Source organism: Bubalus kerabau, chromosome 1 (genome assembly GCF_029407905.1).
Source record: "Bubalus kerabau isolate K-KA32 ecotype Philippines breed swamp buffalo chromosome 1, PCC_UOA_SB_1v2, whole genome shotgun sequence".
Classification (NCBI taxonomy): Eukaryota; Metazoa; Chordata; class Mammalia; order Artiodactyla; family Bovidae; genus Bubalus; species Bubalus kerabau.
Window position 1 is genome coordinate 129,325,593 of NC_073624.1, and position 27,007 is coordinate 129,352,599.

The 27,007-nt window shown below is 41.5% G+C and overlaps 1 protein-coding gene across 1 annotated transcript in view; it reads right to left on the reverse strand.

Annotated features, from left to right (window-relative positions):
- Positions 1 to 27,007, reverse strand: part of PCNX2 (pecanex 2) — a 299,231-nt gene that overhangs the window by 145,746 nt on the left and 126,478 nt on the right. Inside the window, exons 18-19 of the mRNA XM_055588352.1 lie at positions 22,177 to 22,269; positions 21,249 to 21,399 (exon numbers count right to left, since the gene is read on the reverse strand). Of these exons, the coding sequence (XP_055444327.1) occupies positions 21,249 to 21,399; positions 22,177 to 22,269 (244 nt within the window). The remainder of the gene's footprint in view (positions 1 to 21,248; positions 21,400 to 22,176; positions 22,270 to 27,007) is intronic.

Consider the following 27,007-nt stretch of genomic DNA (forward strand, 5'->3'; position numbering starts at 1 on the left):
CAAAGTAATGCTTAAAATTCTCCAAGCCAGGCTTCAGCAATACGTCAACCATGAGCTTCCAGATGTTCAAGCTGGTTTTAGAAAAGGCAGAGGAACCAGAGATCAAATTGCCAACATCCGCTGGATCTTCGAAAAAACAAGCAAGTTCCATAAAAATATCTATTTCTGCTTTATTGACTATGCCAAAGCCTTTGACTGTGTGGATCACAATAAACTGTGGGAAATTCTGCAAGAGATGGGAATACCAGACCACCTGACCTGCCTCTTGAGAAACCTGTATGCAGGTCAGGAAGCAACAGAACTGGACATGGAACAACAGACTGATTCCAAATAGGAAAAGGAGTACGTCAAGGCTGTATATTGTCACCCTGATTATTTAACTTATATGCAGAGTACATCATGAGAAACGCTGGAAGAAGTTTGGGCTGGAAGAAGCACAAGCTGGAATCAAGATTGCCGGGAGAAATCTCAATAACCTCAGATATGCAGATGACACCATCCGTATGGCAGAAAGTGAAGAAGAACTAAAGGGCCTCTTGATGAAAGTGAAAGAGGAGAGTGAAACAGTTGGCTTAAAGCTCAACATTCAGAAAACTAAGATCATGGCATCTGGTCCCATCACTTCATGAGAAATAGATGGGGAAACAGTGGAAACAGTGACAGACTTTATTTTTTTGGGCTCCAAAATCACTGCAGATGGTGATTGCAGCCATGAAATTAAAAGACGCTTACTCCTTGGAAAGTTATGACCAACCTAGATAGCATATTCAAAAGCAGAGACATTACTTTGCCAACAAACGTCCATCTAGTCAAAGCTATGGTTTTTCCAGTGGTCATGTACAGATGTGAGAGTTGGACTACAAAGAAAGCTGAGAGCTGAAGAATTGATGCTTTTGAACTGTGGTGTTGGAGAAGACTTTTGTGAGTCCCTTAGACTGTAAGGAGATCCAACCAGTCCATCCTGAAGGAGATCAGTCCTGGGTGTTCATTGCAAGGACTGATGTTGAAGTTAAAACTCCAATACTTTGGCCACCTGATGTGAAGAGCTGACTCATTGGAAAAGACCCTGGTGCTGGGAAAGATTGAGGGCAAGAGGGAGAAGGGGACAACAGAGGATGAGATGGTTGGATGGTATCACCGACTTGATGGACATGGGTTTGGGTAGACTCTGGGAGTTGGTGATGGACAGGGAGGCCTGGCGTGCTGTGGTTCATGGGGTCACAAAGAGTTGGATATGACTGAGCGACTGAATAGAACTGAACTGAATCTGGATTTGCATTCAGACTCTACCAACCACTAGTGTGTGGTCACGAGCAGTTGCCTTCATCTTTCTAAGCCTCAGTTTTGTATGTTCTGTTCATCCTTCCTACTACTCACAGAGAAGAAGTCAGCTCTCCTGCCCATGATGGGGTAAATGCAGTACTTCTTACCCATCTCTTCCCACCTCTCTCTCTGGGAAAAAGTGGATGGTCCAACTGGTCAGAGCACAAACCTCCTTGGGTCATAGTATTGGGGATAGGGAAACACTGCACCCCTGCCTGCCTCGGCTTTCCTTCTCCATGGGGAGTGCACAGTAGGTTTAGATCCTCAGGTGGGCCCACCTCACCACCCCACCCCGCAGATCTCTGTCTGCTAGTAACTGGGAGGCTGAGGTAGAGCCCAGCCCACCATTAGAGCTGGGCAAATGGGCCAGACATGGCAGGACTCAAAGCCTATATCTGTCAAGAGGGAAGGGGACCCCATCAAACTTCTGGAATCATATCCTCCTTCAAGAATTTATAAGTTAAAAACTTATACCCCAATAGTTTATAATGAAAAACCAACAGAGCCTGGTAGGTTTTATGCTGTTTGGATGACACAAGGATCAATTCATCAAAGAGAAACAGCGGACACACACTGCACAGAGTGACACAGCAGGGACACATAAGTGAGCCATTCCCTCCATAAGAAACCAAGGTTTCTTATCCAGGACTAGAGACAAATTAGCATCCCCAACCGACTTCACTGGGACTTTATGTGATGGGCACAGAAAGCAACACACACACACGTGCACACAATTGGGAAGGGTCCTATGTTCTTGCCTGGAGAATCCCAGGGACAGGGCAGCCTGGTGGGCTGCCGTCCATGGGGTCGCACAGAGTTGGACACGACTGAAGTGACTTAGCAGCAGCAGCAGCATTCTACTTCTTCCTTTATGTGGTTTAAATTCTATATAAGAATATATACATTTATAACTCAAAAACACAAAGACTATCTTCACGTGATTGAGGTTATGAGAAGAGGTTTGGCATTCAGAAAACTTGCTTGAAAATAATTCATTTGAATGAGATGGGCATGGTGAGAATGGACAGAGTAAACACTTTATCGCATGGGAACCAGCAAGAATAAATACCCCAGTGGCCAGCTTAACATGCAGAAGAGAGATACAATGAGAAATTATCAAATTAGGGGCAAATTTTAGTTATAAATGAAACAGGGAGGAAGTGTTAAAGGAAAAATAGTTCAAGAATAAGGATATTGGGAAAGAATTCAACTTTGAATATTCTTAACGGTCAATGTGCAATGTTTTCTGGTCAGGATTTGGAAATGGGTTAATTATTAAGGAACGAAGTTTAGGATATATAATTGGCTTCCCTAGTAGCTAAAGACAATAAAACATCTGCCTGCAATACAGGAGACCTGGGTTCGATCCCTGGGTGGGGAAGAGCCCCTGGAGAAGGAAATGGCTACCTACTCCAGTATTCTTGCCTGGAGAATCCCATGGACAGAGGAGCCTGGTGGGCTACAGTCCATGGGGTCGCAAAGAGTCAGACACAATTCAGTGACTAACACACACACACAGGTATATTATATATTTTACATGTAGATAGAAAGATTTTTGTCTTTTGTGAAAGTACATGAAAAATAAGAATAATAAATCTCCAAGATCCCTTCCCAACTCTTTCCAAGCAAATGACTTTGACCCCTACTTCCTAGAGAAAATTGAAGCTGTTAGGAATAAATTCTCCCACATCCAAACCCCTCAACTACAAATTTATCTGTATTCACACCCACCTTCTTGCTCCTCCTAAGGGTAACCCCACAGATGCCCTGGACCCCATTATTCCTGACATCTTGGTTCCCTTGTACTAACCAATGGCTCTTTCCCAATGGCCAGTGGCAAGATTCTGGTCTTGGCCAAGCTGAAAACTTGCCTTCACCAGCATCTCCTTCTAGTGGCTCATCACTCTGTCCTTTTTGGCATAGTCAAGCTTTTTGGAAAGGTTGGCAATGTCTGACAATCCCAGTTCCTTGTCTCCTGTTTCCTGGTGAAACTTTTGCACTAGGGGTTTGCCCAGAACCTTTGCCCAGAACTGCCAATGGCAAGGCCATTTGTGAGCTCCCAAAAGATGGATAATCGATGCTTCTCAGTCTATCTTACAGGAGTTAAAATTTTCTGAGATATAAAATATCATTGATTTTTCCTTCTTTCTACAACCCCACCTTGGCTTCCCTGCCTTGCCAATTCCTGTTGTTGTTGTTTAGTCACCAAGTTGTGTCTGACTCTTTGGCAATTCCATGCACTATGGTCTTCCAGGCTCCTCTGTCCATGGGATTTCCCAGGCAAGAATACTGGAGCTCGTTGCCATTTCCTTCTCTGGGGGATCTTCCCTATCTAAGGATCGAACCCATGCCTCCTGCGTTGGCAGGTGGATTCTTTACACTGAGTCACCAGGGAAGCCCAACTCCTGCTCGCGCTCAAACTTTTCTACTGTTCCCACTTTTTTTGCAGGGGACCTCTTCTTCTCCCTTGGTCAATTGTCTTCCTTGGACTTCTTTGCCATTTTTCTCATTTTCTTGGGCTGATCGCCTCAACATCCCTAATGTTAATTATTACTTCCATGCTGATGATGCTCAGATCTGTAACTCAGTTTTCCATCTCTCTTCTGGTGTTTCCTAGATCTAGATATTCAACTGAATAGCTTCATCTGTTGTCCTGAAAAAACTCTTCAAATACAATATGAACTCAGTCAACCTCTGCACACCCGCTCCTCCTCATGGACTCTTTATCTTATTTAATGAGACATGCATTTTCTTAGTCATGCAGGCAATATACTGTGGGGTCACCCTGACTCAGTTGTTCTCAATCATGGTTGCATGTTGGAATCACTTGAGGACAAGGCTGAAAAATATTGCCCTAGAACGGCGATTCTCAAACTTGGACATGCAAATAAACTACTTGTTAAAAGGCACAATCTGACCCAATAGGTCCAGAGTGGAGCTGGACACCCTGCATGTCTAACAAACTTCTGGGGGATGCCAATGCTGCTGGTCTCCACACCCCACACAGTACTGAGAAACAGGTACCAGCAGCAGCGGCATCCCCAGGAAGCTTGTTAAAAATGCAGATTCTCAGATGCAGCCCTGGACCAGCTGAGTCAGAAACCTATGGGCTGGGTCCAGTAATCCACGTTTCACAAACCCTACAAGTGATTCACTGTTCTAGTTCTTCCTCTATACAGGACTAGACTATGTTGAGTCTATGTGCTTCTTACCTATCTCCTCCTTTCTAGTTTCACTGTTCAGATATGCAATCTCTTAGCCTTAAAAAAAACTGTAACTGTTTTTTATCAAAATGAACTCTCTCTTTCCTAACCCCATCATTTGTATGCACTCGATGCCATTACCCCTTTCCTACATAAGGACCTTTCTCTGTGCAGGACCGTTCTCCTACTTATTCTCTCTGTATTGAATCATCCTCATCAAAATATAAGCACACTGTAATATCTCTAGTCCTAAAAAAAAGATACCCTCCTTTGACCATTTTCCTTCCAGATGCTGGATATTTTCCAGATACTGCCCTATTTCTTTACACGCCTTTGTAATAATTTCTGAAAAAAATTTTTTTTGACTACACTCACTTTTCCCACAACTTAACTCCTTCTGTCTTCTGAGTTCACTCTAGTCAGAGTCTCATTCCAACTGAGTCATGAAATTGCTTTCTTAAGGACCTCACATTGCTATCCAATGGTCAGCCTCAGTCCTCATCTTATTCAACATCTCAGCAATATCTGATCCAGTTTATTACCCCATACTTCTAGTAATTCCCTACATGATCTTATCCAGTTCCATGGCCTTAAACATCTATTGTCAATATGTTGTTGACTACTAAAAATATATCTCCATGCATGGGCCTCTTTTATGGGCTTCAAACCAGTGTATCCAACTATCTTTTAAACATATTTGGAATGTCTAATAAGCATCTCAGCAAAGGTCTTCATTTCGTGCTCTCACCTAAACCTACTTCTCCTGTGTCCACCATTCATTCATTCCACAAATGAGACAGACAACTCTATGCCAGATACTTTCTTATGGCATAATCAGCATCCAAAACATTACAAAATCTCTGCCCTGATGGAACTTACATTCTAGTATGGACAATACTAAACATAATGAATATGTAAACTACACGGTATATAATAAAGGATGGATAATGAATGAAAGAATAGAGTGAAGAAGATCAAGAGTTCTCGGTGGTTCACAGGGACAACAATGTAAAATAGAGTGGCATGAGAGACACAATTAAGAAGATGACATTTAGTTAAAGTTTAAAAATAAAATTAAAAAAAAAAAAAGAAGATGACATTTGAGAAGCAAGATGCCATCTGGACAACAGTTCATTAAATGGTACTCCCCCATCACCTAGTTTCTCAGGCCAAAATCCTTTCCTTAGTCTCTTCTAGGTTGGATCTTACACCTCCAACCCATAAGCAAATCTTACTGGCTCTGTCTTCAAGATCTATACCAGATTTAACCATATTTCTCCTCTTGTGCTACCATCACACCAAGTCATCATCATTTCTCACCTACTTCCTTAAAACTGGACTCCTTGCTTCTTTTAATGTCCCCAGACCCACAATTTATAATCCAATTAGCAGCCAGAGGAATTTTTAAGACATTGTTAATACCCTATTCACCTGTCTCCATTGGAGAAGGAAATGGCAACCCACTCCAAGTACTCTTGCCTAGAGAACCCTATGGACAGAGGAGGCCTGGTGGGCTGCCTCTATGGGGTTGCACAGAGTCAGACATGACTGAAGCAACTTAGCAGCAGCAGAAGCATCTCTCTCCCATGGCTTTTCATCCTAATTATGATAAAAATCCTGGGTCAAATTTTATTTAGTTGATCCCCAAAGATTCACACTCCCCTTTTTCATGGAACTGATGCTGGTAAGTGGCTGCGCAGCTGGGGATACCATTTCCTGGTTATTCCTTGCATATGAGAGGATCATGTGGCTCATTCTTGCCCAAAAAATGAGAGCAGAAGTGTGTCATTTCCAAGTCAACTGGCTAGGTACTAGGTGCATGATCCTCCATGCATCTTCTTCCTTCTATCTGCCAGCACAAGAATGTCAACATTCTAGAGTAACCCTGAAACCGTAAGGTGAGGCTTCCAAATATTGAAGAAATATCATACCTAAGTGATCATGACCCTCCACTATGATAGGGACAATGACTAGGAAAAACCTTCTGATCACATCCCATTGGACTTTGCATGAACAAAACATATGCTTTTATTTTGCTAACCCATCAAATTTGCAGGTATCTGCCATGATATTTCAGAGAAGGCAATGGCACCCCACTCCAGTTACTTTTGCCTATAAAATCCTATGGACAGAAGAGCCTGGCAGGCTGCAGTCCATGGGGTTGCTAGAGTCGGACACAACTGAGAGACTTCACTTTCACTTTTCACTTTCATGCATTGGAGAAGGAAATGGCAACCCACTCCAGTGTTCTTGCCTGGAGAATCCCAGGGATGGGGGAGCCTGGTGGGCTGCTGTCTATGGGGTTGCACAGAGTTGGACATGACTGAAGAGACTTAGCAGCAGCAGCAGCAGCCATGATATTTAGCCTCCTCCTATCTCTTGACTAACAGAAAATCCAATGTCCTTACCATGTTTTAGAAGACCCTTATAATTTGGCACTTTGTTACCTTTTTGATCTTATTTCCAACCACTTTCTCCATTATGCATTCTCATCCTTGGTGATCCTCCTTGAATATTACATACACCAAGCTTGTTCTCTTTCAGAAGTTTTGCATCTGCTGTCCATTCTGCCTAGGACTCTCCTCTTCAGATATTTTTATAACTCACTCACTCGCCCCTTGGAAGTCTGCTCAAGCACCGCACCCTTCGTAGGTCCCTTTCTTACTACCACGTCCAAAACGGACTCCTTGTATCACAATTTCTTTAGTCTGATGAACTTTTCTTTATAAAACGGCTCAATTTGATACTTTGTTTGTGTCTTTATTTGTGTGTTATTTGTTTTCTGCTTTCTCCACTACAGGGTAAGCTTCCAAGGGCAAGGACTTTGTCTTGTTCATTACCACATTCCCCATGTTGACACAGTAATCCTTCAATAATACGTGCTGAGTAAATGAATGATCTCCTGGGCTCCAGTTTCTTTACACACCATCTGTTTTTCCATCCTGTTGCCATCAAAGAACTCTTTGAAATGTACATTTAGCCACCGTATATTTCATAGTCTTCATTGTTCTCCACTGTGTCTATCTATACACCCCAAGTACCTTAATATGGCATATAGGCATTTCATAATATGCTGCTATGTAACTCTATGGATTCACCGTCTATCAATTTTCCACTTACATCCTATACTGAACTGACTCTCTGGATTATCAATGCTGGATTTTTTAAAAAACCTTTTCATTTATCTCTTTTATACACAGAAACATGCATAAAACACACACACACAGAGCTGTGTCTAGTACTTGGCTTAAGAAACAGCGTCAAAGCACCCCATGCCTGCCTATAGTCACCACCCCACAAGGTAACCACTGCCTAATCCCTGAACAGCATTGCTTATTTTGCCTACTATTCTTATGTGTCTTTTGCTCAGCAGAGTTGTGAGACTCCTCCACATTTTTGAGTGCGGTTGTCATTTGTTCATTCTCACTGCCATAGAGTCATCTACTTAATGAATATATAGCTTTTTTCCAAGGTACTGTTCATGGGCATTTGGTTAGTTTCTATTGTGAAGAGTGCTGCTATGAACATTTTTTACATATCTTTTGATAAACATGGGACATTTCTGTGGAGTATGTATGTAGGCATGGAATCACTAGCTTATTAAGTGTGCACATAGAAAGCTCCAGGAGGTGTTGCCAACTTTTCAATGGTACTGAGACAATTTATATACCCACAAACAATACAAAGCTTTCCTTCCACTTGCTCCATATCCTTGTCAGAACATTTTCTCCTCCTTCATTCTAGCTGCACTGGTGGGTGTATAGTGGTATCATGTTATGGTTTTATTACACATTTTCTTAATGACTAACACAGCTGAGTGCCTTTTCATGTGCTCACTGACCATTTGGATATATACTCTGCTGAAGCAGTTCTTCATGGCCATTGCCTGGTTCTTTTTCCTACTGGATTATATGTCTTTCCTTCATAATTTTAAGAGTTCTGCATACATCCTAAGCATCAAGTTTTACTCACATATAAGCAATGGGAAAAATCTTTTCCCATTTTGTGAGATGCTTTTTAACTCTCCTAATAGTATCTCTTATAAAAGAGAAATACTTAGTTTTAATATGCTCCAGGTTCTCATCTAGTTTTCCTTTTAAAGATTTTTGTGTTCCATTCAAAAGACAAAGGCCATGACCATCTTCTACTTTCCTCTAAAACTATAATTGTTTTAAATTTTACATTTAGATCTGCATGCTATTTAGAGCTGGTCATTGTGTATAATACACTATCTTACAAGATGATGGTTGAGACTGATATTTTTCCCATATGGATATGGAATGGGTCATCAGCATCTATTGAAAATGACTGCTATTTCCCCCAAACTGCAGTCAAGCATGCTGTTTTATATGTCTTTATATATGTGTTTGGTGCCTTCTTGGAATATCCTTCCGAATTTCCTACCTGAGAAATTCCTCATCTTTTTACAAAATATGTCAGCTTGGCATCTGGAGCTCTTCTTGGCCGTCTCCTCAAGCCCTCAGCGCTCCCAGCACAGCCAGGACCAGTGGCGGCCAGGGCAGGGCATTTGCAGTCCATCCCAGTGGCGGCCAGGGCAGGGCATTTGCAGTCCATCCCAGTGGCGGCCAGGGCAGGGCATTTGCAGTCCAACCCAGTAGGAAGAGGCTTTATCGCTAACGCTGCTTACAACCGTCAGCATAATGGCAGCGAAACAGAGTCCAACTTTTAATTGGACTTGTTACTATTTTAAAATTCTTTATAAACCACGCAGCCCACTTTCGGCTTGCACGCTGTATATTACCTTTGGTTTTGAAGCAGGATATGTTATTTCTTGGAGCCATTACTGTACACTGTGAATTTTATAATTATAGTACCTATCACACCAGAGTAAATATTCATTTAAATATACTAATCTTCCCATTAGACTGTGAGTTTGTCAAGAGTAGGTGCTATGTCTTAATCAGTTCAGTATTTCAAGCACCTAGCATAATGCCTGGCCTTGAGTTAAGGTTCAATAAATGCTCATTTATCATCTTATTTTGGTGGTTGGGGGCAACTCTGAATATTTAAAATGAAAAGAGGGGTTTTTAAAAAAAGCAGCCTCTTGGAATTGCTTTTTTGATTACAAAAACAAAAAGCTGTCTAACAGTAACATATTAAACAACATTTCCTATTTTAATCTCTCATAAAGTGTAATCAATTAGAGCTAGGTTTCCTTCTATACAAAATTATTTTTTCTGATTGCTCAATTTATAAAACATCAACAATGTCAGATTGAGGCTATCACATCAAATGCAATTCAGCTTGCTTATAAAAATACATTTACAGAGTTCTATTAACATTTGTCACCAACTCAGAGAAACATGACAACCTTAGCTAGATTCCTGTAAAAATATGTAAATTAAGAGAAATATAAGCCAATCTCATCCTGCAGTGCAGTTAGAAAAATATCTGAATTAAAAGAAATGTTTCAGTGGCTCATCACCCAAGAGTGACCTGGGTGCCATGTGGATAGGGGAGTATGATCCAGATTTTCAAATGCTTGTCACATTTAATTTCAGTAGATGATATATTCCAGTAAGTGGGCATAAAGCTGATTGAGTGTAGGCAGACAATCCCATTGCAGTGCGCAAGGATTTACTGCAGATAATGATAATAAATATGGGTTTGCCATAAATTTCAGTTTATCCATTCTAGAAACACACAAAGCAATGAATATCAAATAATATAGAAATCACTAATAAGCTCTGAATTCATCATCCACGTCTTTCCAAATATTTGAGAGCAGAAGTACTTATTTAGTAAGATATTAACCTTCTGTGCATATGTATGAAACTACATCAAAGACAAGACTGTAAGGCATGTAGCTAAGAGAGTCAGGCTGTAAAAGTCTTGGATTGTAAGTACTCGTCTGCTGTCTGCCTTTAGAACAGCAAGCTTGTAGGACTAGCATTCAATATGGCCAAAATAACATATATGAACAGGTAAGGTCCCAGGTCTTTAATAACTGGGTCTCTACTTAGAAGCAAGATGATAGCTGCAAAACAGTTGTCTGCTGGACTTCTGAAGGATAAAAAGAATTTCAAGAGGACTAGAAATCAATTCATTCATAAGTTGCAAAAACCTTTACTATTTAATAGCACCCCTAGAATTAAAAAAAAAAAAAAAAAAAAGACTGGTTGCACTGCATAATTCAGCTCTAGCTTACTACCTGAGGTGCTGCCAGGGAATTGAAAGTGACAACAGCTGACATCTCAATGTGATACAGAAGCTCCACATGCCTCCCACTGATTAATTCTGAATCTCTAGTTGCAGGGACTGTGAATACATTTTACACGGTCTGCATATACCAGCAAGCGTGGGTATACATACTACATGTAAAGAGGAAAACATTTTAGGTGATGATTCACCCCAGGGCAGGGGTTCCATGGTTGGTATTCCAGATAACATCGAGTCAAAGTGGGAATGGAAAAGGATGTGGAAAGGGAGTTCAAATAAATATCTAGGAAGGACACAGTGGATAGCGAGCCCCTGAGGCCACCAATGCCATACTCCCGACTTCAAGTCCTGCTACTACTGCTCATTGAAGCTGAACCGAAGGCAAATCAATTTCATGCTCCTTCTTATATATCTCTAGAATCCTTCTACCAAGTTCAATTATTCCAGTGAAAGGCTACAATCTCTAGATTGTAGAAAATGTTTAACAGGTAAATGTACTGGATGTTTCTATTTGGAAGTAGAAGGGAAGCAAATATAAACATGAATAATAATGTAGGAGAAAGTTAAAACACAAGTGCAATCCAGAATTCTGAATTCTGAAAGATTAAAGTTAATCCTTCATCATGAGAGTGGCCATGAAAAGCTAACAAGATGAAAAGCTTACAAAGGCAGTAACATGATAAATACGTTAAGTCCCCAGATTGTCTCAGTATTCACACAAAGTCAAATTAAAAAGAAAATCTTTGCAATGATAGTTTATAACTGTCTTTCTGTAATGTTCCAAATACGCAAAGAGACTATAAAAAGATATATTTTTAACATTATTATTTCTCTTTTCCCTGAAATATTAGGCCCTTGAGAAAAAGAATGCAAACTAACTCCACCACTTACAAATTTACATGTGATTTATCTTGACTGAATGCTTTTCAGGTTGTGTTTTATTTAGATGTTTATGTTACTAAAACTAGAGCCTCTTAATAATTAAAAGTTAATAAAAAAAATTCTCAGGATGTTTTTATCTTTAGGATAAAAGATAAAAGGAAGACAATTTGTTCCAATTCAAATCTTGAATTATGACTAACAAGCTTCACGAACATGAGGCTTCCTGCTTTGTAGCGACATATTTATAGGGGTGCACCTCGGGTTCAACTCGCCTGGTCACACCAAGGCATGTAAGGCAGAGAGGCCCTGAGAAATAGATTCACTGCATCCCAGCTGGTGGTGCCCCCTTGTTATAAGCAGCTGCTTTTCCTATGAGCATTTCTCACTCTCATCTTTCTTGCTGGGCCAAATCCTTACCACTAAAATGTATACATGTCAAGGTTTATTCTCTTAAAAAACAGGTTTAGCTACCCAAATCAGTAGCAGGAATTGAATCATTATTCTTAAATGTAAAGCAAATCACACCACCCCACCACTCAGAGCCTAAAATTCTGTTTCAGATAAACCCAAGGTTCTCACAACATTCCCATTCCCAAATACGCCAATTCAAAGTGAGCCTGTGGCTTTTTCTCCCCCATTTTGAGGGCTAACCCCCTCGTTATCTTTCAGGCTTTAATTAGTTGTGCTTTCTCAAAGAAGCCTTTCTTTTCCCCTCAAATCTAAATTAAGATCCCTTTATAACTCCCTCCTAGCCCCCTATACTTTTCCTTCACTGGACTTTAAACACCTTACAAATATATTAATCTGTGTGATGAATGTTCATCTCTTTAGCACAGTCAGGGGTCCAGGGCTGTCTTTCTTCCTCATATTTGACATTTAGCACTGTACTCTGTTCATAGAAGCCACTCAGGAGATTCAGGCAACATCTCTGATCATTGACATAAATAACAAAAGCAGACACTTAAGAGAACAAAGTTTGAGAAGCGGAGGCTTCCATGGTGAGGCACTGCCTGCCTTATAGGAGTTCAGGATCTCCTCCTGGCCAAAGTGTTCCCCCTTTCTTTTGTCCTGGGGTGAGATCGTGCTGGCCTCGCTCCCAAGTGCTTCATCAGCATTCACATGGTCCTTGGCATGTGACAGTGTCCATAAATATGTTTGAACTGCTTAATAACTATTACCAGGTTCAATATCATGGTAAACATCTTAGAGAAATACAAGGTGGGAACGTTCAGGAATCACAATAATAAAGCTCATATATTTCAAGGAATACAATTTTTCAGTTGTTTCTTTGGTGATTTTTGAGTTTGGAATCATGTTTGAAAAATTCTTTTTCTCTTTCCCTAACTAAGATTATATAACTTGACCTATATTTTTTGCAGTGCTATTCTGGTTCTTTTCTTTCTTTAAAACAATTTAAATCTTTAATCCATCTGGATTTTCATTTGATACAAAGTCTAATTCAATTTTTTAAAATGTTTAGCTCATTTCCCCAAAACCATCCCACTGAATTTTTTTTCATCAATTCAGTGGGGATTAAAAATATATTCTTCACATCTCCTCAAAGGGATGGAGAAATTCTTAGGAGACTCGGGAAATAATGTACTCCCCCTTCTTGGTAGAAAGGTCCTCTACTAACATTAATCCACAGTATTTAAAACTAAAAATACTGGTGAATCATTTATCAATTTTTCACATAAAGATGTTTAGGTCAAGATGTTCACAAAAAAAGGGTTAAGAGAAACTTTCAGATGTTCTCACCATGGGCACTGAAGGAAGACACTTCTCGTGAGAACAACCATCTTGCCAAGAGCAAGGATTATGCTCTTTTCCATTTTTGTATCATCAATACCCAGCACAGCACCTGGTACATAGCAGGCACTTGATGAATGACAGGTTCACAAAATCAGAATTCCTCCCCTCAAGTAAAGTATGATGTATATGTTATTTCAATGGCAAGATTATTTTAAAACCCTAATTCTATTTTCCACGAGCATCTACGTCAGTTATCGTATCATAAAGCACCGTGAGGGTTATGTGATTTTAGATAAGATCCCAACAGACGCATGGCAGGGAGCCTGAGTCAGCCCCCATCACAGGGGCCTCACCTACTCTAGCTGGGAACTGGCATCATTCCTCCTTCTTTCAGGCCTGCCTTCCCATGCACGCTCGGCCCAGAAACCTCAAAGCTGCTGCAGTGCCGGCCTGCATACATCAAATCCAGCGCAGTAAGGCTTACAGGGACTTCCCTGGTGGTCCACTGGTTAAGACTTCACACTTCCATGCCAGGGCATGGGTTCGATCCTTGGTCAGGGAACTAAGATCCCACATGCCTCATGGTGCAGCCAAACAAAAAGACTGGCTAATTTTCAATGTTAGTGTTTTGTTTTGTTTTTTAATCTTTCCCCAATTATTTTACTTCTGCATTGTTTTAAATTTATCAGCAGTCTAGGAGAACCCCAGGGGGCACCTGATAAAAATTCCATGGCTTGCTGGAGAGAGTGGGAGTCTGAGGTTGGCAGCTGACAGCTGAACTCTGTCCCCAAACCCTTTCTCTCTTAATGCTGCCTGGGGTTGGCCTGTGCTTCTCCAAGACTCCCTCTGCCTCGCTCCCCTGTGAGCAAAGAACACTGGATTCCACTTGTCTGTCTCCCTGCTGCTGTGTAAGCCTGGTTCCACTGCCAGTCCTCGGCAGCCCCCTCCAGCCTGTGCAGACTAACACAGGAAGGTAAGTTCCCCAGTCGACTGGGAGGAGATGGGCCAGAAGATGAGAGCAGAAGAAGCAGAGCCAGGCAAGAAGGGAAAGAAGAGGAAGGGAAGAGAAGGCACATGAAAATAATAAGAACATTGGCAATACATAAGGCAGGCTGCCAGCTGGCAGGCTATTTTCTGACACATCAGCCCTAGCCACTTCTTTGGCATTTGTAACACTCTTTCAGAAGCATCGTAGCAAATGAGACTGTTTCTCAGGTGGCACTGGTTCATCTGAGTCACTTTGAATTAAAGAGGCACTGGAGGGTTTCCTAGGTCTCTATCTCTTGATGCTAGCATCTCTTTATGTAGAGAGACAAAGGGGGTAAGGATACATCCTTCTTTCCAGAACCATGGTGTTTCCTCATCACACACATGAAGATGAGACCATCCCATAGACCCCAGTACAGCCCTTAGGTTGTAAAATCAGACATGCCTTATTCTTTCCTCTAGCGCTCTATACATTTCAAAAGATTTTATCTGGTTGGAGTTAATCTCCATGGAAATTCTATAAGCTAGGTCATTTTAGCAGTACCATCACCTGCCAGCAAAAATTTCACAACATGTCTATCCAGATCATAAAGGGTCGCCAACTTATAGCACAGTGGGTAAAATGAGGCACAAAACAAGGTGTAAAATAACTGAATGCAGAATCCTGGAGAAGAGGAGTGGCAGATGTACTTACTGAGTGCAGTCTGCCGCACAAGGACCTTGCCAAATGCTTTACATGTATTGCCTTGATTCATTTCATCCCCCAATAAATCTTTGTTGTAGGAACCCATAATCATAGATGAATCACAAAAGTTAAGCCCCACTAATAGGGACAGAGATAGGATCTGAGCCCTGCCTTGTTCAGAGCCTGTTCTCTGGGCCATGACAGTTTAATTCCCTCCTAAACTTTCCAAAAGCTTCCTGCAAGGTAACATCTGGTCACATATAAAGGACCAGGAGCCGGGAAGACATCAGACTTTTTACCGGCAGCAACAGGAGATAGAAAACAATGGGACATTAGCTTAGGATTCTGAAAGAAGTGCTCACCCCTCACAAGCTACACACTCCAAGCTCTCCATTAAGTGCAAAGTAGAATGAAAACATTTTGAGATAGATGAAGTCTCAAAACATTTCCCTATCATGCACCCTTTCCCTGAAGTAACCAGGGGATGTGTTTCATTCAAAGGGAATAAACAAGGAACAATTGAAACAGGTTGTAGAGGGAGTCTGGGAAAGGATGGAACTAATAGAGTGTTTTTCAAGTTTGCCTGTGTGGAAAGTTAAATTGAGAGATATTTTACATAGTTATTGGAAAGGCTAGGAGACACAAAAACAGAACAGAAATTGGAAAGGCTAGGAGATGCAAAAACAGAAATCTAAACAAGAAAGGAAATGCAAGTATGGTACACTACCGAACAAGACATGAACAATCAGACTTTCTATATGACATACACATATATGATTAGGAAAAAAACTGAATATATGTTCAACAAAAATCATATTAGGAGGAAGGAGTAGGGGAAAATGTTCATACATAAGGAAAGAGAAGAGAGAGAGATCTTTATTATTCATAACAGAAAGTCAGTAGACAGGCAAATCTGAAATATCAACAAAGATGAGAACATGCACATTATTTGGAAGAATTATGGTAAATCCCAGAAGAAAGACCTAGAGTCAAAAGTAAGGAGGAATCATACAGGAAAAAGTTGACCAGGGACTGCTGCTTTTCATCACAACTTGTCCTGTTTGGCTTTTAACAGTAGGTATTAGTGAAGTGAAAGTCACTCAGTCATGTCTGACTCTTTGTGACCCCATGGATAGTCCATGGAATTCTCCGGGCCAGAATACTGGAGTGGGCAGCCATTCCCTTCTCCAGGGGATCTTTCCAACCCAGGGATTGATAGGGATCAAACCTAGGTCTCCCTCACTGCAGGTAGATTCTTTACCAGCTGAGCCACCAGGGAATTATAAATGAAAAACACCTTAGAAAAATCAGCATCTGTCAGAACCAAGTCTTTCACATGGAGAAACCAGTCTATCTGCAAATCAACAGGCAAGATTTGTTAAAATGCACAGTAAATCTCATTTAAGGATTACAAACTGAGGACTCAATTGTGGATTAGCTTTATAATAGTGAATTTGGTTAAATTACAATGCAAATGAGATTTTTCAATTGATATTTTAATTATTTCCATAATCTTTCATCCATTTATTCTAATGCATCCAAAAATTACAGCTTAAGCTTTTCCTGCAACCGTATTTTGCAGTGGGATGAGTCTCTGTGTATGCATCTTATTATACACATAGACTGCTGCTGCTGCTGCTAAGTCGCTTCAGTCGTGTCTGACTCTGTGTGACGCCACAGACGGCAGCCCACCAGGCTCCCCCGTCCCTGGGATTCTCCAGGCAAGAACACTGGAGTGGGCTGCCATTTCCTTCTCCAATGCATGAAAGTGAAAAGGGAAAGTGAAGTTGCTTAGTCGTGTCCAACTCTTAGCGACCCCATGGACTGCAGCCGACCAGGCTCCTCCATCCATGGGATTTTCCAGGCAAGAGTACTGGAGTGGGCTGCCATTGCCTTCTCCGTACACATAGACTAGAGTCCTTCAAATAAGCCTTTACTTCTGGGCTTTTTCTGTCTGTGGGGAACTCTTCCTTCAGTGAATTTACAAAGCACCAATCAGTCATTCATTCATTCAATCAATATTATTAAATACCTACCATGCTCCAGATCCTAATCCAACATTTAATTTTAAAATCTCATTTATTTCCATTTAATACACAGAACCAACCAGTTAGAACAGCTTAACCAATGGGCATGCCAGTCGGGCTTCCCAGATAGCTCGGTGGTAAAGAACCTGCCCGCCAATGCAAGAGATGTAAGAGACGCAGGTTTGATCTCTGGGTCAGGAAAATCCCTTGAAGAAGGAAATGGCAACTCACTGCAGCATTCTTGCCTGGAAAAATTCCATGGACAGAGAAGCCTGGCGGGCTACAGTTCATAGGTCACAAAGACAGAGTCAGACACGACTGAGCACGCAGACAACCAATGGACATGAAGTTAACTGTAACCGGCTCACTCAGGGTCTGAGCCTTCTACTGGTTGTTGGTTTTGTTGTTTTTTGCTTTTTTGTGTGTTTTTTGGCACACCATCTTCCCAGTGCACTGAGAGCAATATAGGTAGCAGAAATAGTATATGACCAGAGGGAGTGAGATCACCTGGGTTCTGATCATTCACCCGCCACAAACTTAGTGGGACCTGGGTCAACGTCCCTTGACATCTCTGGGTGTCAGTTGCCTCCCAGTAAAGTGGTAGGATAGTATTATATAGACTTCTAGACACACACAACACTCAGGCCTTGTCTCACATGCCAATTCCAACTGATTGGTAAAGTCTGCCACTGGCCCGTTTTAGGACTGTTCTCTGTTAGCTATGTCTACTGCAGGACCAGGGATCACAGTGGGATCCACAGTACTACCAGCCCTGCTCTGCTTTTCCAAAACATTCTGTGATCATATGAGAAAGAAGATTTGACACATTCTCACATTAAAGGTATGTGATCAGCTTGAACTTCCTATGCATGTTTTCTGGCTAGTAGAAGGAATAAAGAATGAAATACCTAAAAGGCAGAAAGGCAGCCAAGAGGAGGAAGTGAGAAAACAGGCTGTGGATGATATCAAAATAGGTAAATGGTCTTCAATACTTTCATACTAACACATTTTAAGCATTTGGATTTTCCTTCTAACACACAATTTTGAAATGCAATCTGTTTTTCATTACGAGCCTGACGTGTTAAATCTATTACTCTTGGCTAGATTTCAGGTAGATTATAAACAGCTAATGTAGGCAAGTGAGGCATATCCACCAAGCCTCTGTTGAAGGCCATGGTCCCAAGGGGAATGTCTTCCGCCTATTGTAAAGGGCAGAGGCCCAGAGCTGCCCACCCACTCAGTCCTCCAAGAGGGGACATCAACATACAAACACACTCTCCTTTCTCGCTCTTGAACCTTGTCCTGAAAAGATCATTCAGATTTAAAATATCTAAATGATTCCAACTTAGGCTGGGTTCTCTTAGACTCAGACATAAAAACAATGACACACACACACACAAATTCCAAGTTTTCCACAGCTCACTCTTATCTTTCAGTGTTGAATTGCAAACTCTGAACTGCCACAAGGGGAGTCTACACCTGACCTGTCTTTTTTTTCTCTCTCTTGTCAAGTTCTCAGTCCTCAACCCAAAGGCATTTAAGTATCTAGGTACAGGCATAGAAACGATGATACAGATACAGGTATGCAGTTTCTCAGGTGAAAGCATCTGACCTCAAATCCCCATCAACTGCTTACCACTGAGGCCGAAACAATACTCCACTAATGTCAACAAAACCTAGTCTTTCAATAATAAGTTAAGGAAACGAAAGGCAAATGCGACCCTGACACTGCAGAAGTTCTAAAGAAACTCGTCTTTTCTTCATGTTGCTTGACTGACCCACATGCAGGCACTGGTTTGGATGGACCGCTCAGACAGTAAAGAATCTGCCTGCGATGAGGGAGACCTGGGATTGATCCCTGGGTCAGGAAGATCCCCTGGAGAAAGGAATGGCAACCCACTCCAGTATTCTTGTCTGGAGAATTCCATGGACAGAGACAGGAGCCTGGTGAGCTACACAGTCCATTGGGTTGCAAAGAGTTGGACATGACTGAGTGACCAACGCTGCTGCCTTCCTTCACTTTCCATCTAGGTGGACGTAACGTGAGCTGACCATTATCAACTGCACCTACTCTGAGCTCATCTTCCTTCAATTTTTATATTACTGATAATAATTTGCATTTATGTAGCAGCAGCAGCACACAAGATTGAACACAGCATTTAAAATCCGTATTATGCCGCTTGATCTCTGGCGAGCCACTGATGCTGTATGTGGGAATAACAAACGCCCAAAGGCAGGACAGTCTGAGCTGCCTGCACCGCCTTCTAAACCCCACGCTGGCAGCAGGTCCCTTAGGCCATGTCTCTCCTCTAAGCAAACCCCGTTTTATTGAAGCCACTGTTTCAAGTTAAGGCAGCTGCTGGCAGCCACTCAGACATGGTCTCTATTCCTGGCAGCATCATAAGTGATTATTTATTTCTTCTTAAATTAATTCCCCTCTGTCCTTTTACTTTGGTCATACTGATAGGAAAAGAGTGAAGGGATGAAGTGGGTACTTAAATGGTTCATCTCACTAGGGGATTGTAAGTAAAAAAATATGGGAGACCCCTGTAAATTAACGATCACTCAAGAACGCAGGTTTGCTTAACCACAAAACCAAGCAGGCTTGTTCAGCAACAAAACCATGCAACAGAATCATGAGACTTGCCCCCAGACAATAAAACAATGGAGGCCTGAGACCCACAGCCTGCCCAGGGAGCTCAGAAAGTTAGGCCATGCTCTCTGTACATACAAAAAGCAATCATTTGTGTTCCTAGTAGGGACAAGAAAACTCCCCTGCCCAACCTGCGGGAGGAACTGATGATGGAAGCATGGCATCTACTCAAGAATAACAAAGAAGATCTTCTACCCTCTCCACTTTTCCTTTGACTTTAAAACTGTAGCCCAGTAAGTTCTGGCCATGGCATCCTCTCGCCTACTCACCTGTAACCCTCACAAGCATCCTATTCTAATAAACCACTTCTTATCTCTTTGCCTTTTGCTAAATTCTTTCCGCAATGGAAACATAAGGGACTGTGGTACCTGAGTTCTTCAGAGTCTTCAAAACAACACTAAATCATTTCAGTACTAGTCTACTGGAGTTATTGATGACAAACCTGGTGGAGTCCAGCAAACCTTGAGTCAGAAAACTATGAGTTTGAGTCAGCAAAGCTTGCTGTTATTCATATACCCTCATGTCTGAAGGTGGAGATGACTAGATGACTCATTTAACAATGGAGAAATTACAGTGAGCTAGATGGTTCTGTGCATCTAGCAACCCATGATGGACTTAGCATCATGGGTTAATTACAAACTATAGCTATAAACTGTGCCCAATATGTCTGAAAATGGGGATAAATCAATCCATCTGCCATCTGTTCAATCAGAGCCTGGAGAGACCTAACAGGGAAATTTCTGACTTTTTTACTTAGAAGCTCAAACACTGTTAGGGTCATTACTTAATGTTATGACCAGGCTGTTACTTAATGGTGGCCAGAGTCAGCCATGGAAACTGCTCAGTCAAGTCCAGGTCGGGCTGTGGGTCTAGTTCTAGGTGAGCACTGCAAATTCAACAAAATTTCAAGGGTTCATGGATCAAAATTCAAAGGTCAGCCTCTGCTACATCCCATCTCTGGTTTTGTGGAAGATGACAAGGCAAGTTGAGTGATGCTATTCTTGGTCCCCCATCAGCTGAAAGTGGAACAGTATAATGTTCAGCTCTGAATGATATAAATGAAATTTTCCTCAATAATAACAACCAATCATTTTCATAAAACAGACTTCTAATTCACCCCACATCAACTTTCTTGTTCTGGGAACATTACTGTACACTTCAGGTACACAGGCTCTCCTTTATCTACTGTAGTGAAATACACACTTCCCTGGTGGTTCAGATGGTAAAGAATTTGTCTGCAATGCAGGAGACCTAGGTTTGATCCCTGGGTCGGGATGATCCCCTAGAAAAGGGAATGGCAACCCACTCTAGTATTCTCGCCTGGAGAGAATCCCACGGATAGAGAAGACTGGCAGGCTACAGTCCACTGGGTTGCAAAAAGTCGGACACAACTGAGTGACTAACACAACATATACACACACATAAAGTAATCTGTACATCACCATATTTAAGGGTACATTTCCACAGCATTAAGTGCATTTGCACAGCTGTGCACACTCTCAGTATAAAGCAGACCTCTCACCACACCCTATTTGTATGAGGGATCCCTTACTCACCTCTCACTTCCCGTTGCTGATACTCTCTGTTTTTAAGGATGGGGTGTGAAATCCACATCCACGGGTGATGCTTGCGCAGCTGGGGGAGCAGGTAGTGGGTTACAAACCCCACGGCTCCAGCCAGGGCGAAGAGCACAATGCTGAGAAAGGGCTGCAACAGAAGATAAGAGTCAGTGTGTAGCTGGGAGTGTGGGGAAGGATGCCTGTCAACAATCCAGAACCTTCCCTGCTCCTCCTAAAGCACACACAGCTAAACTCAGCTCTTGCTTCAGGCCTCTGAAAATTTCTCCCATAGCCCTTGAAACTGGTCTCTGCGTTGAGAACCACCAAGATGGAGTGCACAAGAGGCTGAGGTATTCTGCCCATTAGAATACTTTTTCTTGCTTGTTGTTATTTTTTTTAAAGATGAGATGGAGAATAACAAATTTAGCTAACAGACTTTTCTTCTCTGATAGAAAAGTGAGACAGCAACTGTCCGCAAGAACCTCTAGCCAAAAAATCCCATCTGGCTCACTATACTGTTGTTTTTCCAACTGAAAATTATGTTCCGATAATCTTTTTGGCTCTGTGACTTCCATCTCATTCCTGATTTGGTGAGTCCTCCCTTCTCCACTCTTAGCAGCGAGCTGTGATCCTGTCTTATGACTGTTGACCATCCTCATGGTGGATTCTACAAGATATGCTAACCAAACAATTCCCTGGATGGGAAACAGTAAGGGTAAAACATCTGGATCAACTCTGTGTTGTGGCCCAAAACTCATCTCAGACATAACTCAACACACCTGGATATATTCCTCCATGCTCTCTGTTCTTTTCTATTCTTTCTCTGGCTCCACTAACCTATCAATAGCCTGGAGCTGCACAGTGGGCTCTGCTTATTACAGACAATGAGGAGAGGGGAAGAGTGCAAAGCCAAATGGATACATACTCGCAAGGACAGGAACACAGTGCTGGCACTGACGGCAAAGGACAGAACAGCAGCCACCGAGCAGATGATGAGATCCGATTTTAAGATATCCTTCTGTAAATACAAAACAACTGTACAGTTTGCTCTTCTGTGCTTCTCTCAGCAACCTTGGGTCGCCAGGTAAATCGGGTGACAGGATCTTAACCCCTGGATACACTACATCTTCAGACCGTCACTTACCTGATCTATTCCCAATGGCACACGTTGGATGGACCGTTTAGCACCTCCCATGTGGGGAATATCAGGGAAACTAAGGCAGAAGGGGGCAAGAGGAAATGCAGTCTGCCATGAGAAGGCAATGGCACCCCACTCCAGTACTCTTGCCTGGAAAATCCCATGGACGGAGGAGCCTGGAAGGCTGCAGTCCATGGGGTCGCTGAGGGTTGGACACGACTGAGTGACTTCACTTTCACTTTTCACTTTCATGCATTGGAGAAGGAAATGGCAACCCACTCCAGTGTTCTTGCCTGGAGAATCCCAGGGATGGGGGAGCCTGGTGGGCTGCTGTCTATGGGGTCGCACAGAGTCAGACACGACTGAAGCAACTTAGCAGCAGCATGCCCCTATCCACTAGCCAGGGAGAGAAGATTTTTTACACGTGTAAGAAGCATAAAATTCTTCTTGACAATTGCAGATCAGATGCGAGATGCCCAGGTCTAATAAAGACGGGTAAAGTGCTAATAATCTCCACTGGGCTTTGCCATGGCTTGTATTTTAATGTGTGCACAGCCTAGGCCAGACAGAGGCCTCTTCTGCATTTACTTTCTTCCTTTGCTCCTAAATAGATTTTACATTTTAATTCAGTTAAATGATGTAAAAGCACTTTCCAAATAATTTAAGTATATTTATAATGTACAGAATGAGAGACAGAATGATCTCTGTTCGTTTCCAAGGCAAACCATTCAATATCACAGTAATCCAAGTCTATGCCCCAACCAGTAACACTGAAGAAGCTGACATTGAACGGTTCTATGAAGACCTACAAGACCTTTTAGAACTAATACCCAAAAAAGATTTCATTTTCATTATAGGGGACTGGAATGCAAAAGTAGGAAGTCAAGAAACACCTAGAGTAACAGGCAAATTTGGCCTTGGAATACGGAGTGAAGCAGGGCAAAGACTACTAGAGTTTTGCCAAGAAAATGCACTGGTCATAGCAAACACCCTCTTCCAACAATACAAGAGAAGACTCTATACATGGACATCACCAGATGGTCAACACCAAAATCAGATTGATTATATTCTTTGCAGCCAAAGATGGAGAAGCTCTATACAGTCAGCAAAAACAAGACCAGGAGCTGACTGTGGCTCAGATCATGAACCTCTTATTGCCAAATTCAGACTGAAATTGAAGAAAGTAGGGAAAACCACTAGACCAGTCAGGTATGACCTAAATCAAATCCCTTATGATTATACAGTGGAAGTGAGAAATAGATTTAAGGGCCTAGATCTGATAGAGTACCTGATGAGCTATGGATGGAGGTTCGTGACATTGTACAGGAGACAGGGATCAGGACCATCCCCATGGAAAAGAAATGCAAAAAAGCAAAATGGCTGTCTGGGGAGGCCGCACAAATAGCTGTGGAAAGAAGAGAAGCGAAAAGCAAAGGAGAAAAGGAAAGATATAAGCATCTGAATGCAGAGTTCCAAAGAATAGCAAGAAGAGATAAGAAAGCCTTCCTCAGTGATCAGTGCAAGGAAATAGAGGAAAACAACAGAATGGGAAAGACTAGAGATCTCTTCAAGAAAATTAGAGGTACCAAGGGAACATTTCATGCAAAGATGGGCTCGATAAAGGACAGAAATGATATGGACCTAACAGAAGCAGAAGATATTAAGAAGAGGTAGCAAGAATACACAGGAGAACTATACAAAAAAGATCTTTATGACCCAGATAATCACAATGCTGTGATCACTCACCTAGAGCCAGACATCCTGGAATGTGAAGTCAAGTGGGCCTTAGAAAACATCACTACGAACAAAGCTAGCGGAGGTGATGGAATTCCAGTTGAGCTACTTCAAATCCTGAAAGATGATGCTGTGAAAGTGCTGCACTCAATATGCCAGCAAATTTGGAAAACTCAGCAGTGGCCACAGGACTGAAAAAGGTCAGTTTTCATTCCAATCCCAAAGAAAGGCAATGCCAAAGAATGCTCAAACTACCGCACAACTGCACTCATCTCACACGCTAGTAAAGTAATGCTCAAAATTCTCCAAGCCAGGCTTCAGCAATATGTGAACCGTGAACTTCCTGATGTTCAAGCTGGTTTTAGAAAAGGCAGAGGAACCAGAGATCAAATTGCCAATATCCACTGGATCATGGAAAAAGCAAGAGAGTTCCAGAAAAACATCTATTTCTGCTTTATTGACTATGCCAACGCCTTTGACTGGGTGGATCACAATAAACTGTGGGAAATTATCCAAGAGATGGGAATACCAGACCACCTGACCTGCCTCTTGAGAAACCTGTATGCAGGTCAGGAAGCAACAGTTAGAACTGGACATGGAACAACAGACTGGTTCCAAATAGGAAAAGGAGTACGTCAAGGCTGTATATTGTCACCCTGCTTATGTAATTTATATGCAGAGTACATCATGAGAAACGATGGGCTGGAAGAAGCACAAGCTGGAATCAAGATTGCTGGGAGAAATATCAATAACCTCAGATATGCAGATGACACCACCCTTATGACAGAAAGTGAAGAGGAACTCAAAAGCCTCTTGATGAAAGTAAAAGAGGAGAGTGAAAAGTTGGCTTAAAGCTCAACATTCAGAAAACTAAGATCATGGCATCCGGTCCCATCACTTCATGGGAAATAGATGGGGAAACAGTGGAAACAGTATCAGACTTTATTTTTGGGGGCTCCAAAATCACTACAGATGGTGACTGCAGCAATGAAATTAAAAGACGCTTACTGCTTGGAAGGAAAGTTATGACCAACCTAGATAGCATATTCAAAAGCAGAGACATTACTTTGCCAACAAAGATCCGTCTAGTCAAGGCTATGGTTTTTCCAGTGGTCATGTATGGATGTGAGAGTTGGACTGTGAAGAAGGCTGAGCGCTGAAGAATTGATGCTTTTGAACTATGGTGTTGGAGAAGACTCTTTGAGAGTCCCTTGGACTGCAAGGAGATCCACCCAGTCCATTCTAAAGGAGATCAGTCCTGGGTGTTCTTTGGAAGGACAGCTAAAGCTGAAACACCAATACTTTGGCCACCTCATGCGAAGAGTTGACTCATTGAAAAAGACTCTGATGCTGGGAGGGATTGGGGGCAGGAGGAGAAGGGGACGACAGAGGATGAGATGGCTGGATGGCATCACCGACTTGATGGACAAGAGTTTGAGTGAACTCCAGGAGTTGGTGACGGACAGGGAGGCCTGGCGTGCTGCAATTTATTGGGTCACAAAGAGTCAGACAAAACTGATCGACTGAACTGAACTGTACAATTCAGATATTAGAATTGGTATTGAAAATCCATGGAAATGATTACTTTGTTGCTGTTAAGTTCAATCCTGGAGAGAATTTGCTTGCATTCCCCTGGCACAGCGGAGCGTGGAACAGATTCCTTCTGGTTCACCCTTCCGCTGAGAGTGGGCTTGGTGTTCCAGCATGATGAGTGAATGATCTCCCCTTTGTGGCTACCTTGGCAAGCTTTCACTTCTCTTCCCCACAGCTGGAGGGCTGAAAACTGAGGCTCAAGGTCCCCTGATTAGGTAGATATGAAGGTTCCCTTGTTCACTCATCTGACTTAATAATTCCTTATTATTTCATCAAATTTTTAGTCACACTTAAGAAAGATTTTTTTTCTTTTATTTTATTGAAATATAGTTAATTTATAATGTCACATTAATTTCAGGTGTACCACAAAGTGATTTTATTTAGTATAAATCTTCATTTTCAGGTTCTTTTCCCTTATAAATTATTACAAATTATTGAGTATCATTCCCTGTGCTATATGGTAGATCCTTATTTATTATCTGTTTTACATAGAGTAGCGTGTATATGTTAGTCCCATCCTCCTAAAAAAGAGTTTTTTATATTTTATTCAGAATTTTAAGTATTAATCAACAGGATCTGATTGTAATAATTTAGCCTGCCATAATATCAGAGATGGAAAAGTCTCATTTGATCTCTCTTCCCCTTTCTCTAACTTACTTTAGTGTTTAAAGAGGGATTAGCACATAAAATTCTCTTTTCCTTCCCATTGCTAAACAACTACCTTAGTATCATACATTCAATAATCAATTCTTGATTGTGACATTTAATTCTCACATCACACAGTCATATAAATAATTTGTCACCTCTCTGTGTTTAACTGATTCACTAATCCCACCCTCTAATCTTGGATTAGTCGCATATTTTTTTCTGATCACTCAATCTTTATAATGTACTCTTACACCTCAAAGTGCTAAATTCCTTTCTTATTCTTCTTTTTCAGATTTTTAAAACTATTATTAACTTCTATACTTCTAAATGAACCTTTAGAATTATTTCCCCAAGTTTTGAATAGAATTCCTTTAGAACTGTTTTGAACTATATTAAATCCATAAATTTATTAGAGAGATTTGACATTTAATAAATTTCAGGCTTCTCATGAAAAATCAGGTTATATCTGTTTATCACCACTTTCAGCCTTCATTTACATTTTAATAGACTGCTGTAGCTTTCTCTATTTCTGATACTACTTGTTAAAATCATTTCTATTATCAATTGATATGTTTTGTTACTACTGTGAGTTCAATCATGTTTTCATCATGTGTTCTACGGTTATCTCTAATGTGTTAAAATG